Source organism: Pogona vitticeps, chromosome 4 (assembly GCF_051106095.1).
Source record: "Pogona vitticeps strain Pit_001003342236 chromosome 4, PviZW2.1, whole genome shotgun sequence".
Taxonomy (NCBI): Eukaryota; Metazoa; Chordata; class Lepidosauria; order Squamata; family Agamidae; genus Pogona; species Pogona vitticeps.
The window spans coordinates 91,997,502-92,023,249 of record NC_135786.1 but is presented as its reverse complement, the minus strand read 5'-3'; the positions used below and the strand labels follow the sequence as shown (position 1 = coordinate 92,023,249).

At 43.4% G+C, this 25,748-nt stretch overlaps 1 protein-coding gene across 1 annotated transcript; it reads left to right on the top strand.

Annotated features, from left to right (window-relative positions):
* The first annotated feature begins 1,566 nt into the window (after window positions 1-1,566).
* Window positions 1,567-23,142, top strand: GFI1 (growth factor independent 1 transcriptional repressor). The gene is made up of 6 exons (XM_020807161.3): window positions 1,567-1,702; window positions 2,036-2,233; window positions 11,887-12,293; window positions 13,260-13,397; window positions 16,884-17,049; window positions 20,720-23,142. The coding sequence occupies exons 1-6, from the start codon at window positions 1,588-1,590 to the stop codon at window positions 20,896-20,898; spliced, it is 1,203 nt and encodes a 400-aa protein (XP_020662820.3). The 5' UTR covers window positions 1,567-1,587; the 3' UTR covers window positions 20,899-23,142.
* Window positions 23,143-25,748: the final 2,606 nt, after the last annotated feature.

Below are 25,748 nucleotides of genomic sequence, written 5' to 3'. Positions count from 1 at the left end.
CAGGAACTTATCTCCGCCCCCATATCTGCCACGGAATCTTTTGACTGGAAGGTGCTGCCCAGTTGCGTTGGCTGCTTTGTTCCCGTCAGATCCCCCGAGGAAGCCGCCAGAAGACTTTTAGGAATCACACCCGAATATTCTTCAAGGGCACTTGGCCTTTGGCGGCTCCCTTGCTCTTCTGCAGCCACTGTAGCCTTATTGCTAATTCCCTACTAGAGTAGATCCATCGATTTAATGGGATTTACACAAGTGTGGGTTTATGATTCAGGAATTGACTCAACGGGCCCGCTCTTTTAAGGAATACCTATAGGACGCTGGGACTGAGCGGCTTGTCCTCGACTTCACAAGTGAACTGGGCCGTTTTCTCCAACGCATGCCAAAGGCATCAATATTTTGCTCAAAGAAGACCCCCTTAAATTAAGAGGGTTAGTTTAATTTAAAAAAAAAAACCCTTTGAGTTAAGCACTGGAAAGTGGCGTAATTCAGAATCAGTCTGGCTGGAGGAATCGGAGCATTTCACCGCCTGGCTTGAAGCAACTGGCGGCCTTTGATTGACGGTGCAAATCCTATAGTACTAGTCTATCCCTATGTAAGCGCCAGTAAAGTATAGTAATCGGGAATTTATTCCCGGGCAAATGTATGCACAGGGGCTTACCAAAACGCAAGTGTGGATTCAAATTCTAACGGCTCCTCAAATTATTCTTCACGTTTTTCTTTTCTTTTTTAAATCTCCAGCCGCCTTTGCTCTGCGGCGCCACCAGAGACATACGTACATTAATGCCGCCTTTCTCCCAGAACGGACCCAAGGCGGCTTCCAATATACCGAGAAGCAAAAACGGAAAAAAAAAAAAAAGGAAAAAAAACAGTGTCACCAGTGTGTTGCGGGAGTGGGACTTTATCTGCGTGTCAGGTTTCTGACACAGCTTGGACAAGTTTCTTTTTGAACTACATGTTCCTTTTGTGGGGGGGGGGGAGAGGAAGCTCCCAGAATGCCTTAACCGGGGTGACCAGGGGCCAGGCCGCTTGGGGCCCTCTTGTCTAGTTCTCCCCATCCTTGGAGAGAGAAACCACAACCTCCCTGTATGGGGCGGGCGGAGGGCAAGTCGGCTGAGAGAAGCGCTCGACGCCTTGCCGCCAGCCATCCCCGATGTCACCCGTTCCTCCGCTCTATAGGGAAACCCAGACACCGGAGGGGAGGGGAGGGGAGGGGAGGGGGAGGGAGGCGTCCTGGAAGGGGCGATGGGGATGGGCCGTCCAGTTCCCCGCGGCTGGCTCCCTGCTCGCTCGGCCCACCTGTCTGGATGCCACCTGGTGGAGGGCCGAGCCGCCCTGCCGGCCACCCGCCCCGCCCCGCTCCTCCCTCCCTCCCTCCCCCGCCCGCCCCTTCCAGGAACTCCTTAACCAATGGCTTCGTCAAATCTCTGTGCAGCTCCTTTCCAGCCGCCCTGGGGACTCCGCGCGACGCGCTCCTGGCGGGGAAGAGCGGAGGGAGCCGGGCTGCCCCGTCGCCGGACGAGGCCACACCGCGTGAATAAAGCGCCCGGGCAGCTCGCCGATCCGGCCACCGCCGCCTCCTGAGCCGGCACCATGCCCCGCTCCTTCCTGGTGAAGAGCAAGAAGGCGCACAGCTACCACCAGCCCCGCGCCCCCGACGGGGAGTACAGCCTCAGCCTGGAGAGCGTCCTGGCTCAGATGTGCGCAGGTAGGAGCGCCGGTCGCGCCCCACTCGCGGAGCCGGCTTTCCCGACGGGTCCGGGGCGTCTTGGTCCCGGGATGGGTCCTGACGGGGCGGGCGGGAGGTGCGCGGCTTCCCTCCAGCGCTGCGGGTTGCAAACGGCAAGAAAAGTGGAGGATCCCCCGATTGGGAGACAGGAAAAGGTCCTCCGGGTCAGGGATGGTGGTTCAGGGCAGGGGCGGCGGGGTACAGGGGGAACCACAGCCTCAAGAACCAGGCGAACAGATCGGCCTGTCGGTAACGGGAAAGAGCAGTGGATTTTACCAAGCCTTCCTCTCTTTCTCTCCTCCTCCTGGGCAGACACGAAGGTCCCCCAGGAGATGAATCTGGGCCTCGCGGAACCGGAGCTGGCCCCGGGCCGCCTCTCCCCGGAATCGCAGGTGCCCGACGGGGCGGACGGGGCCTCAGACTCGGCGCCCAGCTGCGAGGGCAGCGTGTGCGACCGAGCAGCCGAGCTGGAGGATTTCTGGAGGCCGCCTTCCCCCTCGGCCTCGCCAGGTAGGGACTGGACGGACCGGGACGGGGGGGGGGACACCCGGGGAGGGCTGGCGGTAGGCTGGAGATTCGCCCTGCAGCCGAGCACGGATTTATCCACAGATGGGCGTGGAGGGTGTCCATGTCCTGGGTTTATAGGCGAAGCCGAGGTTACGCCTTGCTGAATTCGGACAGGTTTACTCTCAGGTAGACCTACAGGAGATTGTGGTCTTAAACTTGCACGCCTGGGGAAGGGGCGCGGCGGTTCCATCCTGTTGCTGTTTGTCACTTAAGGAAGGAAAGTGAAATTTTTAAAATGGGTTTCTTGCTTTTCAGCCAGAAATGTTGAATCCCCAAAACATTTAATTTTTAGTATAGCTTAGTAGATGAGGTGGGCGGCATGGATGGATTCGGAACCCGCGGAGCAAAAATGCGTGGAAACGTAACGTCTGAATGTCCTATTCCTGAAAGTGCTAAAGTAGACTTAAGCATTCTTTAGGGGGTTTTTTGGCTGTGGTTGTTTGCTTGCTTACTAGAAGGCGGCGAGTACTTAAGCAGTCCTCAGTAACGAAGGGCTCAGGACTCTAATGAGATCAGGTCCTTGTAAACCGAGGGATCCCGATGGATCGCGTCTCTTTTAAGTTAAGGGAAAGAGAGTGGGAAGCAGGGGTCCCCGCAAAGGACCTCAGCGCCGGGGTCTGAGAGGAGAGCGAAAACCCGGGCGTGTAAACCCGGGCGAAGAGCTGCCTGGGTGTTTGGCATGAAGGGCGGCAGCGGGAAGATTTAGCTGCGTGGAGGTATTGCAGCAAAACCACCCCGGTGTCGAGGGACGCTTCAAAGACGAGCCAGTTTTGCTCGGCCGCTGCTTCCCGGGAGCGCAGCCCAGCTGCGGCTCGCCAATTCCCGTGCCAAAGAAAACGTGTTCGCCCCTCAAGTGCCGCAAAAGTGGCATCAAGGGGCCGAACAAACCCAGTCCTTTCAGGATTCCTTTTAGGAAGCTTACCTCGATTTGAATAAATGCGTGCATTTCCTTAGCAGAATTTCCTACCTTCCTTTTTCGATTATTAATTTCCTCCCCGCTGAAAACGAGAAGCTCTTCTACCTGCTTTGGGAAAATCCCAACCGAGGTGGGGGGGGACATACCTTTCAAGAGGTACTGTATAATATTAGCTGTGGGTCTCATGGCAATTTTTAGAATATATATTTTAAATTGCATTTTAATTATTTTGCCCTTTTATTTTGCCTTTTTATGGCATTTAAAATGTTGTAAGCCGCCCAGAGACCTTCGGGTAGTGTGGGCGGCATATAAGTTAAATAAATAAATAAATAAATAAATAAATAAATAAATAAATAAATAAATAAATAAATAAATAAATAAATAAATAAATAAATAAAGAGCCTTTAGCATATAAACGGGCAAGCTTTCCAGTCCGACAGGACTTTTCTTTGGGCTGCCAAGCTAGAGAGCTGGGAAACAGAAAAATGCCAAAATATTCTTGGGTAACATTAGACTTTTTTTCTGTGTTTCCCTTACCTCAAGCTTTGCAAAAGTCAGCTCTGCCTGTTAAAGATATTTTAGGATCTCAACGAAGGTGTTAACTTACCCGGTGTTGGGTTCTGGATATGCACCATGAAGCTGTGTGTCTTTCCTGTTGAGAGAAATGACTCACCCACCCCGACCTGGGTCAGTACAAATTCTGGCGACACCTCAAGAGCAGAGCTGCCTCGGGCTGGCTCCCTCCGCCTTTGGTGTGGTCGGACCCAGGAGGAAACTGAACTTCGCACTGGGCATCCTCGGCAGGAGCGCACTTAAAAATAGACCCCCGGGGGCCTGGGAACAAATTTGTTGGAGGTTTTCTTTTTTTCCTTGTGATTTTTCAAAAAGAAAAAAAAAGAAACCAGTTTTTAAAAAAAAAACACTATCTAGTTTAATAATTTATATTTATAGCCCCCCATACCTCAAGGAAACAGCGCCCCATTCTCAAAGTCTGAATAATTAACCTAAAACAGTGCAGTGCTCGCTAGCATCTTCCCTGATCCAGAAAGCAGTTTTAATTTAGATTCCCAGTACCGAGGAAATGCTCGGGGGGGGGGGGGAAACAGCGATTCTCCTCCCCCCTGCATCCCACATAACAACGGTGCTCCTGATGTATGGGGCTGCTAGCTAGCCTTCCACGCTGCCCGGTTCTTCCTCGCCTTCCTGCCCCGTCCCTTCAGTCCCTGCAGGTGTCTGGGCGAGATTCTTGCGGCAGTTCCAGTTTAGCGCCGGTGGGAGAAGAGAAACCGAGGCGATCGGCCCGGGCGCGCTCACCACCTGGGAAAAAGTCCCGCTGTGTATACAGTGGGTCTGACGCCCACAGGAACAAGCAAAAGATTGGGGTTTGTAGCTGTAGATGATTATACGCCCGGTATATTTCGTGCCTCTACACAGATTTATGAGGACTCTTGTTGTACCAGCAGCTCAATAGCTATCAACAAGACGGGGGGGGGGGGGACTTAAAAATACTATAAAGGAAAGGACAAGGCAAATCAACAGTTTTACATCTCTCACACACCTTCATACAGCCAACATGAAAAATCTGTGTTGAGTAATACTTTGGTTGGACCAGCAAAAATCATCCTGGCGGGGAAGGAGCAAGCTTTTGCTTTTTTCAAGAACTGTTCCCGGAGCCCAGCAGCGTAGGGGTTAGAACAGAAGAGGGGGGCTGGAAAAGAGAAATAGGAAACCCCAAGAGATGCATTCTGACAAAAGCTTTCCTAGATTTAGAGTCAGCTTTATCAGTTGCATGAAGTGTGGACTTCAAATTGGCAGGGATATAAAAACACCAGGAAGGCATGTAAGCGCTGAGATGGGAGGATAGAAAAGTAGACAGCAGAGACACGGATGATGACCTTAAAACAGAGACTATTCGCAAAACATGGTTGAGGGGTATTAAGACATCATTGCACAGATGACCATTCTTTTTCAAAAGTATATATGGCTAGAATAATATATTGATATTTCCCATAATATATTAATTTTTGGATCCCAAGGCTGCACCCCCTTCAAAATGGACATCCCTATTCTTTTCCAAGTGAAGGAAAAGACAGGGAATTATAGTTTATGCAGAAGGGAATGAAGATTAATTAAAGGACTATAATAGTGAGCTATTACCAATGAGCAGGTTCTTGTTTATACATCTTGTGTTTTTATATAATCTTTTTCATATACTTAATGCATTCATCGTGCACATGTATTTTTTATTGTATCAGTTTAATTCAGTGGCATCAGTTACTCAGCCATGTGCCCAGATGCCATTAGTTTGCGCACACAACTAAAGGAATTATGTTATTTAAAATCACATTTGCTTACAGAAAAAAAAATCTAAGCAGAACATTAAAAAAAAACACTTAGTGCCAAAAATCTTTAAAGCATTTGCATTGATATGCTGGTGTGATGCTTATTGTGTTGTGATTGAATTGGGAGTACCATAAAGTATCTTACGATCATGTGCTAAGACAATCAGGTCAGGTCAGGCTGAAGCTTACTCTTGCATTTTAACAGTAAAATTGTCACCAGCCTATGATAGGAATACTAACTGTTTACCCTTATTCTTGCATTTGTTATTCTGGTAGTGCTGGAGGAAGACTTTTGAGAGTTGAACTCTTAAAACAAGAGAACTTCCCCAGTCTGTGATTACTACTGTATATCCCTGCTCCCTTGTTTGGGAGATGGAGTATGATGACACAGCTGTTGACAGGAGGAAAAAAGAAACACCTTCTGAAATGGGATGGAATGGGATATGTGAGGTAGCAGGGTCAATGTTTATGATTTTACCAAGGCAGTCTCCTTCAATCTGGTGCGTTCCATCTGTTACACCAGAGCACCCATCATCCACAGCCGGCACAACAATCACTGTAGTGACAAAGTCAGTTCCTTTCATAATTTCCTCCATTAGTCAAGGGAATGAGAGCCACCAATTGCTGTTTAAAGAGACCCCCAATGAGAAAATATGAGTGTGGGCCGCACTGTGTTTAAGTACATGCTTAAGCTCATCACCTTGTTCTGAGCCATGGAAAACTCCCTCCCTCCTCATGCGTTCCCTCCAAGCATCCTTCCCTGATATATCTTTTCTGTTTTTAAGCTTCAGGTCTGCCAGTTTCTCACCTTAGGGTCAGGCTATACCCACTTCCTCAGGGGATAGAGGATGATTATCTTGGTAAACTGCAGTGTAACAAGTTCCAAGTTAGTTTGTTTTAGCTAGCAGTTAGCTGCAAGTTGATTGTGGTGACATGGCGGCTTTGAAGGAAAGCACCTCTGAAGTAAGATGCCACTTTAAAAAACCCAACTTTCTAAAACCCTACTAATGGTATAGTAGTATAGTTCTTACCTTCTTTCTTGTTTTTTTAAACTAACATGAGCTACTTTGGGAACAATAATTCCCTGCAAAGTGGGATAAAAAGATGGTGGCCAGAATCCTATTGGCAATTTGCACATTTACATTATATTCCTGGTCACTCAATGGGCATACAACCGGCACTTCATTAATTGGTGACTATTCATCACTGCAACTTTTGTGATTTCATTTATGGATGCATGAATCACCAACAGGATTCCAGGTGGTAAATAAGAATAGAGTGCAATAACTGGAGTGGGGGCAGTTGGGGGGAACCTGTACTAAAGGATCCATGGAGAGGCTAGTGAAGTCATGACCTTATAGACTTCCATGCATGCAGTTTACTTATTTATATTGATCCTGAGCCATACTCTTAGAGCCACAAATAGCAACACTGTCACCGAAGGCAAGTGGCACCATCTCCCATCTGCTCGTCTGTGAGGCAAGGGTATGAACCCCTTGTGAATTTATTGCAGGAGAGGGGGAGAGGACATTGTGGCCCCAGGTTCCAGAAGAAAGAGAAAGTTCATGCTTTGAGAAAAAGGAAAGGAAATAAGGCCAGGAGGTGCTGCTATTTCTTTATCTAACACCCACAAGTAGATTCACCTCTTGGTTTTGGTGCTTGAGAGCAACGCCCCAGTTGCTCCACCCTCATGACAGCCCTGCATCCTCTATTGGTTTCTTTTTCTTTCAATCCCATATTGTATTTCAGGGTGGGGAACTTGTAGCCCTTCAGGTATTGTCGACCTGTCCGTCCTAGCGAGTATAGCCAATGGTGAAGGTTCATGCTAATCACAGTCCAGTGTTGTGGAAAGTTCTCCTCATTGACTGGCCCTGTGAAGCATCATTCCACCCTCTACCCATGCTTTTCAGAGCTTTCTATGGTCCTGGCCAAGCAAGTCTGATGTCTGGCCCATTTGATAAAAAGAAAGCAAGAAAAAGGCTATGTTGGTGTGGTGTGGTGTGGTGTGGTGTGTGTGTGTGCGTGTAAAAGAATATTTAATTTAGAACTTTTGTTGTTTTTATTTTCATTTTTGGTCAAAAACGGAAATTGCTGCCCAATCTGATCATTTTGACTAATGAAGTATAATGTGGTGAGCCCTGAGAGAAGTAACGCAGGTCTTGTAAAGTGTGGACTTTGGGGCTGGTCTGACAACGTATGAAACTGAGCGAAACAGGGGAAGATTCTATTTAGCATTGCTCCAAGATGCTGACATTTCTTGAGGCAAAACAGCCAAAGAGTGCCTGAATTGATTATTCTATTTATAGCATCCTCACGCAGCTTTATGGTAATGCTGTTCTCCTTTTATTGTAATGGTTTCTTCCTTTAAAACCAGTCTAGTGCCCTGTGTAGTAGTTAAGCAGTTATGGATGCTAGGATTTCCTTGCATGAGACCCCTGTGACAACCTCATGTAAGAGAGAGATAAATGCATGTGTATCTCTGTTCAGAACTAAACTGAAACCAAACTATGTCACAGATGAAACAATCCAGCCATATCCCCCTCCCCATTGCAGATTCACTGGTCCTTTAATATCTTGGTCTATTCATTTCAAAAATTAGTATTGATCTGATGGGGGCACTTGTGAAATTGTATCTAATTGTTTCTTATTGTTTTTATAGTTTTTTGTGTGGTAGTAGGTTTATGTTGTATTAATAATTTTTTTTAATTAGTATTTAAAGTTCTAGACACCACTTCCTGATTTCCTTTTTAAAGAATTGTCATTGTCAAGTTGTTCTGTTCTCTCCTTCTCTTTGCTAAAGTCTTTATTAATCTGTTATTGGGGGTACATAAACTTCTACTGTTGTTTTGCACATCTAAAAGTATTTTTGTTATTCAACTGAGTGAACCTCTTTAGATTTTCTTCTGTATTAAAAATCTATGGTTGCCATGGGATTATATAATTGATGAATAACAATTTAACAATAACAGGAATTATTGTTGTAGTGGTATGTATTTTGTAATGTTTTTCTTCTCTATGCCTTATCATAAAAATGCACGGAACTAATTTCTATAAAAGGCTTCCTCCTGAAACTGTAATAAACTGAGTCCAGGAGAAGAAAGGATCAAGTGTGAAGCATAGTGATCAGACAATGACTTAGTTTCATGTAAACATTATGAAGCTGTATTACTGTTTATACCACAGAAATGGTGGGATCTGACCTTCACTGCAAATCCCATCAGGTCTAATAGGATTCATATACCTGTATTTGTCTCTCCTAAACTCAAAACATCTAGTGGTGCAAATATTAATATATAGCTGAATATCTAACACTTCCTTATGTTAACTGATGCATCAGCATAAGCAGATATTTTGTTTTTAAATCTGAGATGTTTTCATGTTTGGGATGTTTAGGCTACAAACATATGACTCCCTTACTGGGGGTAGATCGCACACTGAACTCAGTGGGATTTAATTCTTTAAAATTGCACCGTTATTATGCTACACTATTGTACATGCTTACTTCAGAGTAAGCCCTACTGAAAACAGTGTGGCTTACATCTGAGTGACTGCTCTCTTGTGCCTTAATAGTATGGTATTTCATTTCCTGCCACCATTTTACTTTAATTCAGATGAAACCAACACATATGGCTTTTCAATAAAATTCTCAAAATAAAATAAAATAAAATCACAAAGTGTGAAATTTCAGAACATCACAGAACAGTTGATCTGAGTGCCTGCCTTATTGTTTATTTTAAGCCTTCACGTGAAGGACAGTCATCTGTAAAATAGAATCCATTGTTTATTTTATATGATATCATATCTTTCAATGTAAAATTGAGTTTTGCTGTTCCTAAGCAGAAATATGCTAGATCCAGAGCTTAGAGTACAGTATGTCTGTAAGAGAAGCACAGCGAGGAAGCTCCTTTGAGTGTAACCTGTTTAGTATGATCAGATAACTACAGGGCCTTCTCTCTCCTTTTTCAAGGTTCTTTATTTTTAAATTGGCTTTGGACTGGGCTGCCCTTCAAATATGCCTCCAAGCAGAGAACCATCCTCTCTAAAGGAAGACCCATGACCATCCGATTTGCTTGCCCCTTGCCCCATCTTAACATTTCTGAAATGCTTGATGGGTAGCTGCTGTAACCTCAGGGTGGCTGCAACAGGGTCAATTTCACAGCTATTGCCAGTTAAACCACAAAGCAAAAGCTGCTTTCTCATGTTTTGAAAACTACCAAGCTGTACTGCTAAGTCAGTCACCTACCTAAAGGACAGAGAAAGGTATTGCTGTGAAGCATTCGAAGCAGCCTGTTTTCAGATGCACTTTGTGAACGGCAAAATAGACACAAAGCTGGTGTAGAAAATTCTAATCTGAAATCCTAGGACAATAAAGAGTAGAAAGTAGCTTTGTTTGGGTAGGGGGAGATGGCAGATATTCAAAATAAACTTGTAAAATCTATGATTCCTCCTCACCACTCATAAGAAACCTGTGTGGATTCTGAAAGGAATGGGATGTTATGAAGCTGATGTTTAATGGCCTGACAAGGAAAGCTGTTTGTTGTCTCCTGGGGTCCTTGTCTTTTATTGTTGCATGTTAGTTCTGACAGAGCATTTGGCACTTTTTCTACCTTCCGCAGTTTGGTACCCTCCTAATGGGTTGGGCTGCAACTTCCATCAGGTTGGGAAGCTGCAGTAGATAGTCAAGAGAGCGTTATCCTCTGCTTTCACACTGAGATGTGAAAAGATGTCAAGGGCCACAATGAAATGAAGAGTGCTGTTGGGGAGGAGGTGGATTCCAATGGGCGATGGAAGCAAGGGCAAAACAGTTAGAGCCAAGCAGTAGCACATTTTAAATTAAAGCCCCTACTTACGGTGACCAGATGAAAAAGAGAACCAGGTTCCTGTACTTCTAGTAGCTGCATGGAGGAGGACATTTCAGTAGGTGTAGCTTGCATGAAATTTCCTCTTCTGAGCAACTATTTGTTTTCTTTCTTTCTTTTTTTATTATTCCCACTTCAAAATCAACATAGAAAGTCAAGTGACAGCATAAGAGTAGTAGAAACATTCATGTAAGTACAGAACATGTCTGGAGTAAAACTTACTGCTGGTGGAATTTTGGTACATGTTTGAGTTTAGAACATATCCCATCAGGCAGTCTGCTTGTGGTTTGAATCCCCCTGTGGATTCCATAATGTATTTAATGAAGGGGTTCCAGTCTAAGATCATGAGCTGATTTTTTCTTTTGCCAGAGTTGCCTGTTGTATTCTCTTCAACCTGTTCTCTGTTAACCCCTCCAGAGCCCTCCACCACACCGCTGTTTCTAGCCACGTTTCCAACAGGAGGAAGGATATAAATTGCTTGTGGAACAGGCAGTCATTAGGATCTATACAAATAGATAATATATACAAAGGCCCACAAAACTCAATATTTTGGTTAGTTATTTTTTGAAATATGATGACCCACTTCCCTCCAAAACACTTTCTTTTTGGGGCACTTCTATAGATAAGTTAATTTCTCTCTCTGGCCTCAGCCTGTCCAGTAGGAGAAATTTGCATATTCATTTTAGATGCCCAGACAGAACTCAAGGGACATCTCATGAAACCGCCCAGAGTAGACCCGTTCTAGATGGGCGGGATATAAATCTAATAAATAAACATAAATAAATGATTGTTTTAAAAGGATTCTCCTTGATTTGGGCCAAAACACTTTTAAGCATCTATTGAAGCTACAACAACCCTCTCCTTTCTCAATTCTTGCAGTCTTATTCCTCCTCCTAGTAATTTAGTCCTAGGAGAGGCACTCCACATTTTTAGGAGGAGGAGAAGCAGTATGAAAGCCAGAAAACCACAGAATAAAGAAAGGGGGTTGTTCATCTAAGGAATCCTAGGGAGGTGGTTTTGTTCTGCGGAGGGTTTGGTTTGGTTTGGTCCCAAAGTCTGAAGACTTCCACCCCTCACAAGTGTCTATCTGATATATAAATAACAATAACCAGGTGCTGTCAAGTCAGTTCTGATTTATGGTGACCCGATTTTACAGGTAGAGAATACTCAAAAGTGGTTTACCATTCCCTTCTTCTGAGGGCGTTCTGGAACTGTGCAGCTTGCCCAAGTGCACATCGGCTGGCTCTACTTGTAGGAGGCATAGCAAAGAATCGAACTCCCAGCCTCTGGCTCTTTAGCCAGATGCCTAAACCAGCCAGTTACCTGATATAGGTCTGATATAACGAATTGCTTGAGGTTAGATGTTCCAAAAGGCGTAAGCACATGTTTGCGTTGCCAATAATATTGGCCAAGCTGGGCTGTGTGTGAGCACAACATGACTCTTTTTCATTCCTTCTCAATTTTTTTTTATCTCAACAGCTTCTGAGCGCTCCATCTGCCCGTCCTTAGATGAGGCATCCCCCTTCTCAGTGCCCTTGAAACCCTATGCATGGAGCAGCCTAGGACGTTCTGAACTGAGACATTTGGTGCAGACCTACAGGCCTTGCCAGGCTCTAGAACGTAGCTCATCCCTTGCTCTCTTCTGCGAGCGGAGATCCGAGTCTAATCTTTTTGGATCAGAGCGAAGCTCTGCACTGGGACTCTATGGTGACTTTGGTTCTCCTGGATTCTTTGAGCGACCAGCAGCAGGTCCTGGGATCTATGTGGAGGCCCCATCTGGACTCCAACAGGAGAAGAATGCAAGTGGCATCAAACTGGAATCAGAGCTTCTCTGTCGCCCTCTTTTGCTAAGCACTGGTTCCTACAAGTGTGTCAAATGCAGCAAGGTATGGACAAACTTTGCAGTATGGACCTTTGAGCTGTCTGTTTGTTTGTTTGTTTGTTACATTTATAACCCACCTTTCTCCAGTGAAGTCAGGGTGGTGTGCAATATTCTCCTTTCCCCCCATTTGTTGTAAAAACAATCTGTGCGATAGGTCAGGCCAAGAAAGTAACACTGGATCACAGTTGCTTAGTGAAATTTATGACTGCAAAAGGATTTGTATCCAGGTCTCTGGAGTCTTAATCCAACGCTCCAACCATTACCTCTTATATGATTTATTTGTGTCTTCTATATCCTCCTTTGGACCATTCAGCCAAATTCAGTTGGGACAGCAAGATCAAGGAGCAAGACCTAAGCAAATAATGGTCAAAGGTGACCGGTTAAAATAGAGACTCCTGTAAGATAAACTGACTTGGCCAAGTCTCTGAAGGAATGGTGACATCAGGCCATGTTACACAACTCACCCTGGCAAGCTGTTCATTGTGGGTGTTAAAGAACTTAAAGAGAGACCACCCAGCTCAGGCCAAAAGCCTATCTAGCCTTGCATCCTGTTTACCACAATGACATCGAGAAATGCACAAGCAGAATGAGAGAATAATGTCTCTGTTGAGTCTCAGGAACTGATACTGAGATACATGCTACCTCTTATCTTGGAGTAAAATAGCCATCCATGAGGACTAGTGGCTCCCAACAGCCTCTTGCAAGTTTGGTTGATTTCCTTCTGTGTAGAGTTATCAATAGTTTGGTAACCTTTCTGAAAAGACTCAAAAGATGTTCATGTTTTTTAACTGATTGACTCAATTATTTCATTAATTTATTACTTTTTTAAAAAAAAAACATTGCTATAGGGCTCTCAGGGCCTTAAGAGTGGCTTCCAACAATGAATGCCAGAATAAAAACATCATTGCAAAATGAGAAAATGATTTGGCCCTGAATCACCCTGTTCTTTCTCCCTTTTTTTCCTTCTCAGGTCTTCTCCACTCCACATGGGCTGGAGGTGCATGTCCGACGCTCACACAGTGGCACCAGGCCCTTTGCTTGTGAATTGTGCGGCAAAACATTTGGCCATGCCGTTAGCCTGGAGCAACACAAAGCTGTACATTCGCAGGTGAGAATCTTGCGGGAACATTGTGAGGGAAGGGAGGGATGGGCGAATCCATAGGAGACTCCCAGGTGTGGCATTGAATATGCACACCTGGGGATTAAGCCCAAGTGGCTGCTCATACTGCACAATGGTAGCTGAATAATCAGAAGGAGATCCACCGAAGGGCCAAATTAGGGTTTCTTCGTGTTTCTCATTTCCCTGGGAAGGCTAGCAGAAATCCCTTTCTATGGCAGAATTCCACATAGCCAAAATGTTTGTACAAGTATTCCTCCAAAATTAGTTATACCATGCTGATCATTTAGAGCCTGTCTGTGAGCTACATGGTCTGGGTCACTACTGATGCCAGTCTGAAGACTCCCTCTGTCAGTCTTACCCAAAGTGATGCCCTCTAGGGGTGTTGGACTACAGTTTCTACCGTGTTTTCCTGAAAATAAGACAGGGTCTAATATTAATTTTTGCTCAAAAAAATGCATTAGGGCTTATTTTCAGGGGATGTTTTCTTTTACAGTCATGTCATCTTCTTCTGGTTGCTGCACAATGGCGGAGGGCAGGGTTGCACTTAACTGGGGCTTATTTTGGGGGTAGATCTTATATTACAAGGATCCTGAAAAATCATACTTGGGCTTATTTTCAGGTTAGGTCTTATTTTCGGGGAAACAGGGTATCATGGCTGGGAATAATGGAGTTTATATTCCCACGCATCTGTGGTGCACCAGATTGGACAAAGCTGTTTTCTGTAACCAGGCGGTGCTTGTCTTTAAGAACCTTCAACTGGAAGGTCACCAGGGGGACGTTGAAGAAATCTTAATTAGAGATGGGGGTATTCGTATACGAATATCACCCCTCCAGGTGGAAATAACAAGGGTCCATTCACCATTCCACCACTGATGCCAGCTCGATGGAGCCTTCCTATCGCAACATTGTCTGCAATGGATTAGTCACTCTGCAACCTGGCAGAGAGGCTTGTCATCCCACCTCCTGCCAGGAGTGTCTGGTTATTTCCTCGTTATTTCCACCTGTGGAATATAACCCTCGTTATTTCCACCTGTGGGGGGATATTTGTATTCGTATATGAATACAAACATCTCCATCTCTAATCCTAATGGTTAATTTCTAACTATTCTGTACCATACACATTTGGTTGATTCAGGGCAAGTTCAAGTACAAATTCTGATCTTATATGGCTTCCCACAAAGGCTGTAAGTTGAAGTCCATGTTCGCTTTCCCTATAGAATAACTAGCTGTTGTGTGAATTTGGAGCTTAGATGTATGAAGTAACTCTTACTGGCTCAGTCCGTGAGAACTTTCTAACTGAATAAGACTGAGCCCATTCAACATTTTTAAGATCAGAGTGCAAAACACTTATGGTGGGATGAGTTAAATTATTTAGAGAAATATTTTCAGTTAATATTTTTAACTAATACTAATATTTTTAACTAAAAATATTTATCTGAATAAGCACATGCTTCAATGTAATGACTGAAATCCTATTATGTTTTTACACTGGCATAATGCTATTGGCATTAATCTCCTGGACAAATTATTAATAATTAAGAGGTCAGTATAAGCAATTGCTGTTCCACAAGTCAGCACACAACAGCAGAGGTCCTATAGTGACTTATTAACATGTGGTCACCGAAGAGATTTACACCGATTGTGTTACACTGATGAGCATGACTACCATGTTCCCTGGAAAATAAGATAGGGTCTTATATTAATTTTTGCTCCAAAACATGCATTAAGGCTTATTTTCTGGGGATGCTTTAGTTTTTTCATCTATATTTACTCAAATATAGTCATGCCATCTTCTAGTTGCTGCACAATGCTGCACAGTGGTGGAGGGCAGGGTTTGACTTAACTAGGGTTTATTTTGGGGATAGGGCTTATATTACGAACATCTTGAAAAATCATACTAGGGCTTATTTTTAGGTTAGGTCTTATTTTCGGGGAAACAGGGTAATAGCATTTGGGCCAAAGATCACATCTGGGGAAAGCATTACTAATTCCAGGTGTGCTTGGGGGTCTTAATGGAGGGGTGGACTCAAGTAACAAGTCAGACAAAACAGCTGTACCACTTAGAAATACAAGAAGGGGAGAACATCAAAAGCAAATCATATGGGAACTTGGTTGAATGATCAGGAATTCTTAGAAATATTAAGACGTCCAGAAAATGATATTTTCATACCCAAGAAGGTTTTTTGTGGCTTTGCTTAGAGTCCAAAAGTGACAACTTTCAAATAAAAAACTAATTTTCACTTAAACTAGTTCACCCTTGAATTAATACTGTAATCACCCACCACTTCCATTTGCAGAGCTTAGAAGTTTTACTTTGGGGACTTTAAATCACCATGCTGTCTAGAGGATTCTGGGAACTGTAATAAAAAAGTAACTTTGTAAAATTTTGCCCCTGCATACCTTTGAAAAACTCCCCTGTTAGTTTTAAAGGTTGTGAACATGTTGGGAAATAACTTGTGCTAATTAGAGAAAGTAAGAAACTGACTTACTTGGTACTTCGATTTATTTCCTAGAGAGCTCTGGTGAAATATCCCTAACCCACAGCAAAGAACATGAAATACCACTCCAGTACTGTACTTCAAAACTGAGGACTCCATCAGTTGGACTCATGGCAGTTAAAGTAGTATCCAATTGCTATGATTGTGTAGTGCAGGCCAGACATGGACATTATAGATAATGGAAAGCATGTTGATGTGGGAGAGAAACAATTAAGGCAAGCCTTTCAGGTCTGTGAAATCAGACTTCAGAGGAACCCCAGGTTTACGTCCTGAAGTTCAATCACCAAACAAAGCAAGCTAATTTGCACACTCCTATAGCAGCCTGTTTCTAATTCCATGGTGATCAAGTAAGTTTCAGATCATGTCCATTACTGGCAAATGGACAGGGGATGTTTCCCTGTGTTCATAGTTCACTCAGTTTAGTGTATTCTGACTAGTGATTTCCTGGTAGAGCCACTGTGTGTAGTTACAGCCTGTGCAATTGGAGCAGTAAAATCAGTGCTACCGTGCACTAAACAAACAAATGAATCCTCCCCAACAAGAGCTCCAGTAAAATAATGCCAAACCAGAGGCTTCCATACAGATAATTTTCTCCTAAACTAGCATGTGTTCACCCAGTTTTGCTGAGAATAGAGTTTTTCTATATAGAAATCAGCGTTAATGGCAGTAAAATGATGTGCATCTCTTGCAACTGATGACTGACATGTTAATGGCTTGTCGGAAGCACACCAGTGTTTTGGTATAGAAACCAGGAAAATGGAGTGTCTGCCTGAAAAAAATGGGTTAGAAGTTGGGGCTTGCTATTTCAGGGGGATGGGGGAGAAGTAGCTCTCAGATATTTTCTTTTTTTGGACTACAGCTTCCAGAATCCCCATACCAGTATAGGCATGAGTCCAAACAGTGATTGATCCAGATGTATAGTTCTGTGCCTCATGCAACAAACTGAAACCTGTTTCTTTTTCCTTACCCCCTGCAGGAGCGCAGCTTTGATTGTAAGATCTGTGGGAAAAGCTTCAAGCGATCCTCTACCTTGTCCACTCACCTACTCATCCACTCAGACACCCGGCCTTATCCGTGTCAGTACTGCGGGAAGAGGTTCCACCAGAAATCGGACATGAAGAAGCACACTTTCATCCACACAGGTGAGCCCTGTATTCTTGTAGCCTGCCGGGAATTGTAGATGCTGCTATGACGTAAAATGGGCACCTCTATGCTTTGAGCACTGCTTCCTCATTTTCATCTGGAAAAGGCCACAGGAAAGACCAGACAAAATGGGGGACAAATAAGAATGATTTGAACTTGATCTTTAAAATAATACTTTAGTAACTTGCAATATTATAAATGTATCATACAGAGAATGTAGAAGAGTATGTTTTTGGACAACAACTTCTGGAGTCCGCCTGGGGATTCTGGAAGTTGTATTCCTTAAAAGTTACTTTCCCAAATTCTGCCTATATGCCATTCTTCTACAGCAGTGGTTACCACCCTTGAGTAACCCAGGTGTTCTTGAACTGCAACTCCCAGAAACCCCAGCCAGCACAACTGATGGTGAAGGATTCTGGGAATTGCAGTCCAAGAACACCTGCATTACCCAAGGTTGGGAACTACTCAGTGACTTACCAGGGATTCTCCATAAGCTTTGTTCTTGCTTGGGCCCCGCAGCTTTACCATCAGTGAGTGCCCCAACCTGCTAGACTCAGATCTGGTTATATAGAAAGTTGAGATGCTGCCTGGAGATGTATGGGAGTTGTAGTCCAAAAACACAAATCCACACATCTCTAATACAAAGCATTTGTTCACTAACTCAGTGGTTCTCAAACTGAAGTCTCCAGATGTTCTTGAACTGCAATTCCCAGAAACCTTCACCACTTGCTGTGCTGGCCAGGATTTCTGAAATTTGCAGTTCAAGAACATCTGGTGACCCATGTTTGAGGACCACTGCAACTGACGTACTTAAAATTCTAATTAGTAATGCTTGAATCAACTTCCCTCTGAACTTTGTTGTGCGTAATGTTTTGTGTCATGATTCCAGAGATGGGAGATGTGGGTTTTTTGTACTACATCTCGCAGAGTTCTACAGCTATCATAGGCCATGCTGCTGGTAGGAGTCTGGAGATTATAGTCCAAACAAGTCACTTTTTCTGTTTTTGCATAATTATTGTATGCCAACAATTAGATCCTGGATCCTGGGTGGTAAATGTAACTGCACCATCTCTTCCTGTCCCATGTTACCAGTTTATAACAGTGGTATCAACAGTCAGAATAATAACTTCCTTTAGATTAAACAGGAAGCTGGAAGATTAAGATCCCAACTGTAAGCCTCAATGTTTGATAGTAAACTAGCTGTTTATTGAGCTCTTCCAAAGAAAAGGCTTTAGGGCTATTTGTAATGCCAGGCAAGGAACGGTGATCTCAAGTTTGATTGTTAAGTGTGATGAACAATAAACTAATAAAATGCAAAGGTATAACCAGCAGAAATTGTTAGGAGGAAAACAGTTTTATAGATGTTAGTGGCCATTTTTCACTGATGTCATCCCAACCAGCATCTTTCTTGTCTTGACCACTTGAAGGATACATTATGCAGATACCCAACCTCAGATAAATAATTGGATGAAAGTTGTATGCTGGAGTGTGGAGAGTATAGCTCTTCACACGTTGTTAGATTGCAACTCCCATCAGTCCCAGCTAGCACACTGAATGGTGAATGTCAATGGGACTTGTAGTCAGAAGGGTTCATGTTCTCCATTCCTGCTCAGCCCTTTTAAAAGGCTGTTATGGAAAAATGTTACCTGATGTGTCTTATCTCCTGCAAAATGCAGTTGTTGGTCCTGCTAACCCAGCGTGTCCATTGCTTTTGTTACTTTTCCATGTGGAATCTGATTTTATTTCTGTTACCAGTTCCCAATGAATACTGTCCACATTTTCTTCCCACCCCTGCCCATGCCTGCCTCATTAATTAATGCGTTTTAGAAAACCAAGCACTTGGCACAAGGTAGTGTCAATCCAATGTAGCTTTTAAGTGTGTAAAGCTAGATGCTTCTTGTGCTATCACTGTAATTAAATAGGACCATTAATTCTCCAGGGAGCAGGAGCATTGCCACTTTGGAGAGGGCAGCAAGATAGTGAAATCAAACGAAAAGACATGTGTGGTTGGGAAGGGGAGGATGAAGCTGGGATTTTGAAGCAATATCCTTTCATCTTTCCAACTCATTTACTGCCCAAGTGTCAAGGATGGTAGCTTCCTTCCTACCCTTTGGAACTGGACTCAGTGGCCCTGCAGGGTCCCTTTGAACTCTATCCTTTTGTGATTCGGACAGCCCTAACATTAGGCAAGTGACATTGGCTGCATTTTGAATGCCTTGAAAAGCAACCAATTACAGTATTAGTTATTGATATATCCTTGTATCTTTACTGCCAGAAAGAACCAAAAAAGGATTGTGATATTTTCTAGTGTCCAAACAACTGAACTGGTGGAAGGTACAAAGTGGCTTTTTATTGGAGAAGGTGGGGCATTTGGTGCTCTGGCTCAGGTGGCAAAATGCTTTAGGCTGATTATGCTTTCAAGCTATACACTCAGACGAAGAGGGGGAAATGTGTTTAAACCAGAAAGGCAAGAATAGTCCTGCTGCAATGAGAAGTGGCCATCCCCGAACCACACAAGATAGCACTGAAGCTGTATTCATCTGAGGAGGAGTTGAACAGCAGGGACAAGGAAACTCCAGACCAAAGAGCCACATTGGACCTACCGAACCTGCCTGTGTGGCCTATTGAGGCTCTTCTTTGGAACTCTTGACCCCACCCCAAAGGGTCCTTCACTCTGGCAATGAAGAAAAGAGCTGGGTCTCTTCCTGCCCTGATAGATTGGTCGTTCTGTTTGGAGAGAATGAGGCCCACAGGGAGATTTCTGCGACCTTCTTCTTTGAAGGCTCTCAGGCAATGCTTTAGTGAAAGGATTAGGTAGCTAAACCTAAATTCATGAGTTGATTTAAATCTGTTTAGCTTCCTGCAGTAGCCAAAAACATCTACCCTTTTGATAAATCTAAGGATTGGAAGCCTCCCTGCTCAGATGGGTGCCATACAAAAAAGTGTTTATCCAATTTTGTTCATGGGTCACACAGCTAGATATGGGTGTTTGTTTCTTTGCTTGCTTTTTTGTTCATTCTCTCTCTAATGCTCCAGTCCAAAGGCGAATGCAGAGGAGCAGAGAGAAATGAGCAAGAACAGCTCTTTCATAAGGGATAGGAGTGATGGACATGCATAAAAAGAAAATCCACCCAAAGGGGTACAGAAATAACTAAGAACTCTAGGTTGTCTGCAGTACCAGTTAAGGTTAAAATTACCTATCTGTAGGCTAATAGGATTAAAATAACACATCGTTGCATATACCTTATTTAATATAATAAATATAAACATAATCACAACTAAAAATAACCACGGTGACCCTCCAGAAAAGACTTCATGACCTCCTTGGGGGTCCTGACCCCCAGACTGGGAATCCGTGCTGTAAGAGATAAGTCATTATCTCCTTTTTTTTTTTTTGTTAGAATGCTGCATTTATTGAATTTAGGGATTTTTAAATGTTTAAAAAATATTTTTAAAGGTTCTTTTAATTGTGGTTTTTGCAATGTTACATGTTATAATGCTTAAATTGTGCTGTTTTAACTGATTGAGAGTTGCCTTGAGTCCCTTAGGAGGACATGTAAATAAAATAAAGGGGGAAACGAAATAAAATAGAGCAGCTGCACATGGGCTATTTGCATCTCCAAATTAGACTGGGAATACTTCATTGTTTAATTATTTGTCCATCCTCAGGTGAGAAGCCCCACAAGTGCCAGGTGTGTGGCAAAGCTTTCAGCCAGAGTTCCAACCTTATCACCCACAGTCGGAAGCACACCGGCTTCAAGCCCTTTGGCTGTGACCTGTGTGGCAAAGGCTTCCAGAGAAAGGTGGATTTGCGGAGACACCGGGAGATGCAACACGGTCTGAAATGAGAGATGTGCGGCATTTTGGGGGGGGGGGGAGAGACAATAAAACACTATGTCCACAAAATCCCTCTTGCTCCCAGAGGCCCCGCCTCTTCCTGCCCCCTCACTCTGCCTCTCTGAACTGTTCCTTCAGCCCACTTCCTGCCACACCCTCACTAAACAGGAAGTCCCAGCAGGCTTGCTGGCATTTTGCAGAACTTGATTAAAATGTCATGGGATGAAAATGGAATGCTTTGGCTGAAGGGAGGTGGAGCGAGGCCTCTCCTTTCCCCCATTTCTCTTTAAAATTAAACACTGAAAGGGGAAAAAAAATCATACATGCCCCCCCCCCACGTTGAAGTCATGAGGCCCTATAAGGATAAGCTATGTGGTACCTATGAAGCAGAAAGTGTCCCTTCCCCTTGAATTCCCCAGTTAACCTTGATTTTCTGAAAATTAATTTTCTGGGAAACCTGAATTACATGGTAAACACACTGAGTAACATAAAACATGTGTAATGTCTTTATTTTGCACCATGTAATTGATTTCATTAAGTATTTTCTGCCTGGGAATGTTTTCAGAGTCAATAGAGCTCTGATTTTGTCTTTCTCTTTATAATACAGAGATGAGCAGGACCAAGTCTGAAAAAAAAAAGAATGGTCAAAATGTTCCCAAATCTGTTGCTAACCGTGGTGTTCGGTCTTGAATTCAGTCATTTGCACATTACCTGGTATCTATCCGGCCATAAAGGGCAATTTGGGAAATGAAACATCAGAAGCAATATTCTAAAAGTATACACAGGATCTTAATGACTTCCCAAACCATAGCCTGGAAGTGGAATGCTTGGGCCTTTCATTCATGTATGACATGGAGAAATATCTTCTCTCATGATAGCACTGCAGAGATTAGGGGAGGCTCTATGCATGTGACAGAGGTCGAACCCTCAATCGTGGCCCCCTTCTGCTACTGTTACCAAGTATACATCATGCAAGTGTGTGCTACAAAGAACAGTAAACATTTTGAACTTCTCCTTGAAAGGCAGGTGTTAAATCATAGGAGGCATTGAGTCAGACACCTCTTATACTTTGGTGGGAATTCTCAGGGAAGGAACCATAATTGCCTTCTCAAAATTAAGGCCAGAAGAAACTCCTCCCAAGTCCCTTCACAGGCTTCCATCCATCCAGGTGGTCCTGGACTCCATTTTTAGCACTGTTGGATACTGTGGTACCTCTTAGGCATTTATTTTCTGTTGAAGTGTATTATATGGAATAAATGGGGCCTGGTTATGGTTGCTAGGTTACAGACTGCCTTACTTGCATAGTTTTGGTCTTGAGTTGCAACCATTCCTCCCTGCCATTGCCAGCATAACCCTGTCCAGTTTGAGTCAGGACTCTGGTGTAATTTATTGGGGGCTTTAACCACTTGCTCCAATCTGGACCAGAGAGCCTGATGCCTGCAATTGTGCATTACCAGGAAAGGTGCTGTTAAAATGATGGAGACTTTCTTATTAATTTAAACTGCAGCTGTTATCCCAACCCTTCCTGATGATTCAGACTGGGACTACAGCAGCAGGAGGAAAATCCTCCACCACTGTTACACTATGTTATGATCTTAATTGGGAGTCCTCCACTGGCAGTTTCTGAGAGAGAGAGAAAAACCTAAAACACCTCAGGACTTATTCACGTAAGCTAAAGCCAGGACCATTCCCATAACTTTCCTCTACACCTGCTCAGATCTAGACAGCTTCAGCATGTCACCATGTTCATTCCTTTAACAATAACTTCCCAAGCCCTGCATGCATGTGCATATGTGCACATGGTCTTTACTCTGCATCTACTGGGAAGGCAACTTCCAACAAGGAGCTGAAAAGGAAGAGTGTGGAACATAAAGCAAGTTATGCCTTCTTATTTAGACACTGATATGGTTTCCTCTTGAATGCAAAAGGGCCAAACGAAGGGAAAGAGACTCCTTCAATGTTTAATAATGAGTGGACGAGACATAGCCAATGTGCTTCTGATACACTGGTTTGAATAGTAGGGCTCTTTGCTCTGAAATGGCCCTGTGCCTGGAAGGACCCAGGAACTGGTGTGTATTTATAGTACAGATTTGCCTTAACTAATCCTCTGCATACCTCATTGGGGGGAAATAATATGTATGTACTTTATAGGTAAGATTGTAAAAGCCTATTTAGATTTTACAGTGTGTCATATGTTCGCTGACATGTATTTATTGGGAAATTGTTTTAAATTAATAAAGTACTGAGGATGCTCAGGAGTGGTATTTATTTCAACATAATGTGTTAGTGAAACTAGTATTGTGACCTTGAAGGGAAACTAGACACATGTTTCAGCTCCCAGTGATATAGAGGCAGAACTTAGAAAAGCTATGATTGTGGGTGTTTTCATCCCGAAAGAGTATTTCCCATCCCAACTTTGTGTTGGGGGCTACAGCACATAGCATTCTAGAAAGTTGGTGAAAGGAGGAACCTCTGCATTTGCTAACCCAGTTGCAAATACAGGGTCAGAGTAGACATGCAGAGGCCCTAAAGTAGGTCAGATTTAAGATAACAGAACCATAACATAATATGACCAAAATTTATATCATACTTCTATGTAACAGCTGAAATTAGGGAAGGGAGAGTTTTATTAGAGATCTTCATGAGGTGGGCCATAAAGCGAGTTTATTTTGCTTACACGGGGCATTCTGTGCACATCTACATGTGGAAATAATATAGGAATCATAGCCATTTCCCGCCACAACATCTCCATAACCACAATGTAAATTGTGAATTCATCTCTTTATCATGCAGGCAAGAATCTAGAATGTTTGACGGGGCATGATAGCTGATGTGGGTTTGCCACAATGAAGAGGCAAAAAGAATAGATGTTTGAATGCAAATTTTCAAACAGTGGAAAGAAGGTGGGAACGTCTGAATGTAACCATCAAGGAATCAGAACAAATTATTAAGACTGTTACAGTGTGAAATTTGAAGATCACAAATATCTTTCTTAGTGCCATTACTTAGTTGAATTAAAAATGCATTGTGTATATTATGTGACTCATTATTCATGAAGCAGGTTCCGTACCTTTTGTCTGCCAGAGTAACTGAAGGAAAGGTAACAGGAGACAGCGTGGTGCACACCTTTGTTTCTCTTGCTGAATTTTTAATAACACCTCCAGCCAGCCAGTTGGTGAAGCCCAGGGCCCATAGAAGAGTGGAAAAGCAGAGCTATATCAGAAAGACTAACCCTTTCAGAAGCTAATTTGAGCTTGTGTTCATTCACGCCAGTGATGATTAAATTACCTATCAAGTGTGCCGAGCTATCATGATTCAGGACTTTGAAAAACAAGGTGGATTTCACCTGATTTATTTAAAGTACCTAGGGGTGGAGGAACAGATGAACCAAGGAAAGATGCAACAAAGAAGCAACCCCTTGCTTGGTCACATTGTATTTTGTGTTTGGCGGAACAGATATTGGCTTTAATATTTTGGAATTGTCCAAAATTAATTCATTTTCTCTCTTTTCCCCCTACACTTAAGAGGAGCTCTGAGTGGCAAGGTAGATTAGGTTAAGCCAGCCTTTCCCAACCTACTATCTTCCAGATATGTTGGACTAAAGTTCTTATTAGAGATACCCAGTGTGGTGCGATTGCTAGAGTCACCAACGAGGACTGAGGAGGCCCGGGTTTGAATCACTGCTCAGCCATGGAAACTCATTTGGGGTGTGGAACTGATAAAATCACTCCTTAAATATCTCACTGACCTCGAAAGGCCTGTTAGGTTCTGACTCGAAGGCACATAACAACAAAGTTTCTATGAGCCATGCCACTGGGGAGAGCTCCATTAGGATGAGAATTGAAAGATAAAACTCTGTGAGAATTCACTGTTAAGTGAGGAACTGAACCCATGTATCTATGACTACAGTCCATCACAACACAAAATTCAGGAGCATCATCTAGTGGGTATTACTGAAATGCATCTAGAGAGAACCTGATTAGAACAGTGTTGGGGTCAGGAGGCTGTTCAGCCCCCATCTTCTCTACTTATTTTCCCTATCAAAGCAAAGTGATCCTAGCTGCTTTTTTAAACATGTGAGAAAGATATAGGGGCTCTGTCTAACTACTAGCCAACTGTTCATCCACGTATTGGGAGAGAGAACAGATTAAGTGGGAAGCAGTGGGAAGCAGAACCTGAACCTCTTGGCATCTCGTCCGGGTTGGCCTTCTGTTCCTCTGATGAATCTTTATCACACCTGCTCATTATACACTTATAAAATATATGGAGAGCAAATATCAAGCTGGAGGGGGAAAAGTCTGCATCTATAAAAATGTGTGGCACGCCTCCTGTGGAGACATTTAATGTCCATTGCCTAACAAAGATTAACTTGCTCATAAAAAAAATCAGAAAAAGTAAGGGACCTTTGAATGGGCATGTTCTCATCTTTCTTCAACACAATAAGAAGAGAGAAGGGGAAATGTTAAGAATGAAAGAATTTGCTAGTTTACAGATTTGAATTTTTTCTTGATGTCATTTTTTAGTCCCCAGAGAAAGGTTAGTAGGCACTTTTTGGGTGCATCTGAACTCTCCACTGCCCAGATGTTAACTCTCTCGCCCCAACATTGCCTTCACTGAGTGCTGCAATGGGGCATGAGAGAGGCTCTCACTGGAATCAAATGGGATAACTTATCTAGCCTAACTTGGGGATGGGGAGAGGGGATGGGTTGCGTCTGGTTTGTCACCTATGCTATTCAGCCTGAAGCGAGGCAGTACAGTACTCGGTGTTCTCTTACATTGGCTTTTATCTTGACATTGAGTAACACAATCAAGGCCGCTGAACAGATTGCTGGAAAGTACACATTTTGTCAAAGCTTCACCT

Coding starts and splice junctions, on each gene's coding strand:
- GFI1 (XM_020807161.3), top strand. CDS start 1,588: ATGCCCCGCTCCTTCCTGGTGAAGAGCAAGAAGGCGCACAGCTACCAC. Junction 2,234..11,886: donor TTCCCCCTCGGCCTCGCCAG/GTAGGGACTGGA, acceptor TTATCTCAACAG/CTTCTGAGCGCTCCATCTGC. Junction 17,050..20,719: donor GCACACTTTCATCCACACAG/GTGAGCCCTGTA, acceptor GTCCATCCTCAG/GTGAGAAGCCCCACAAGTGC.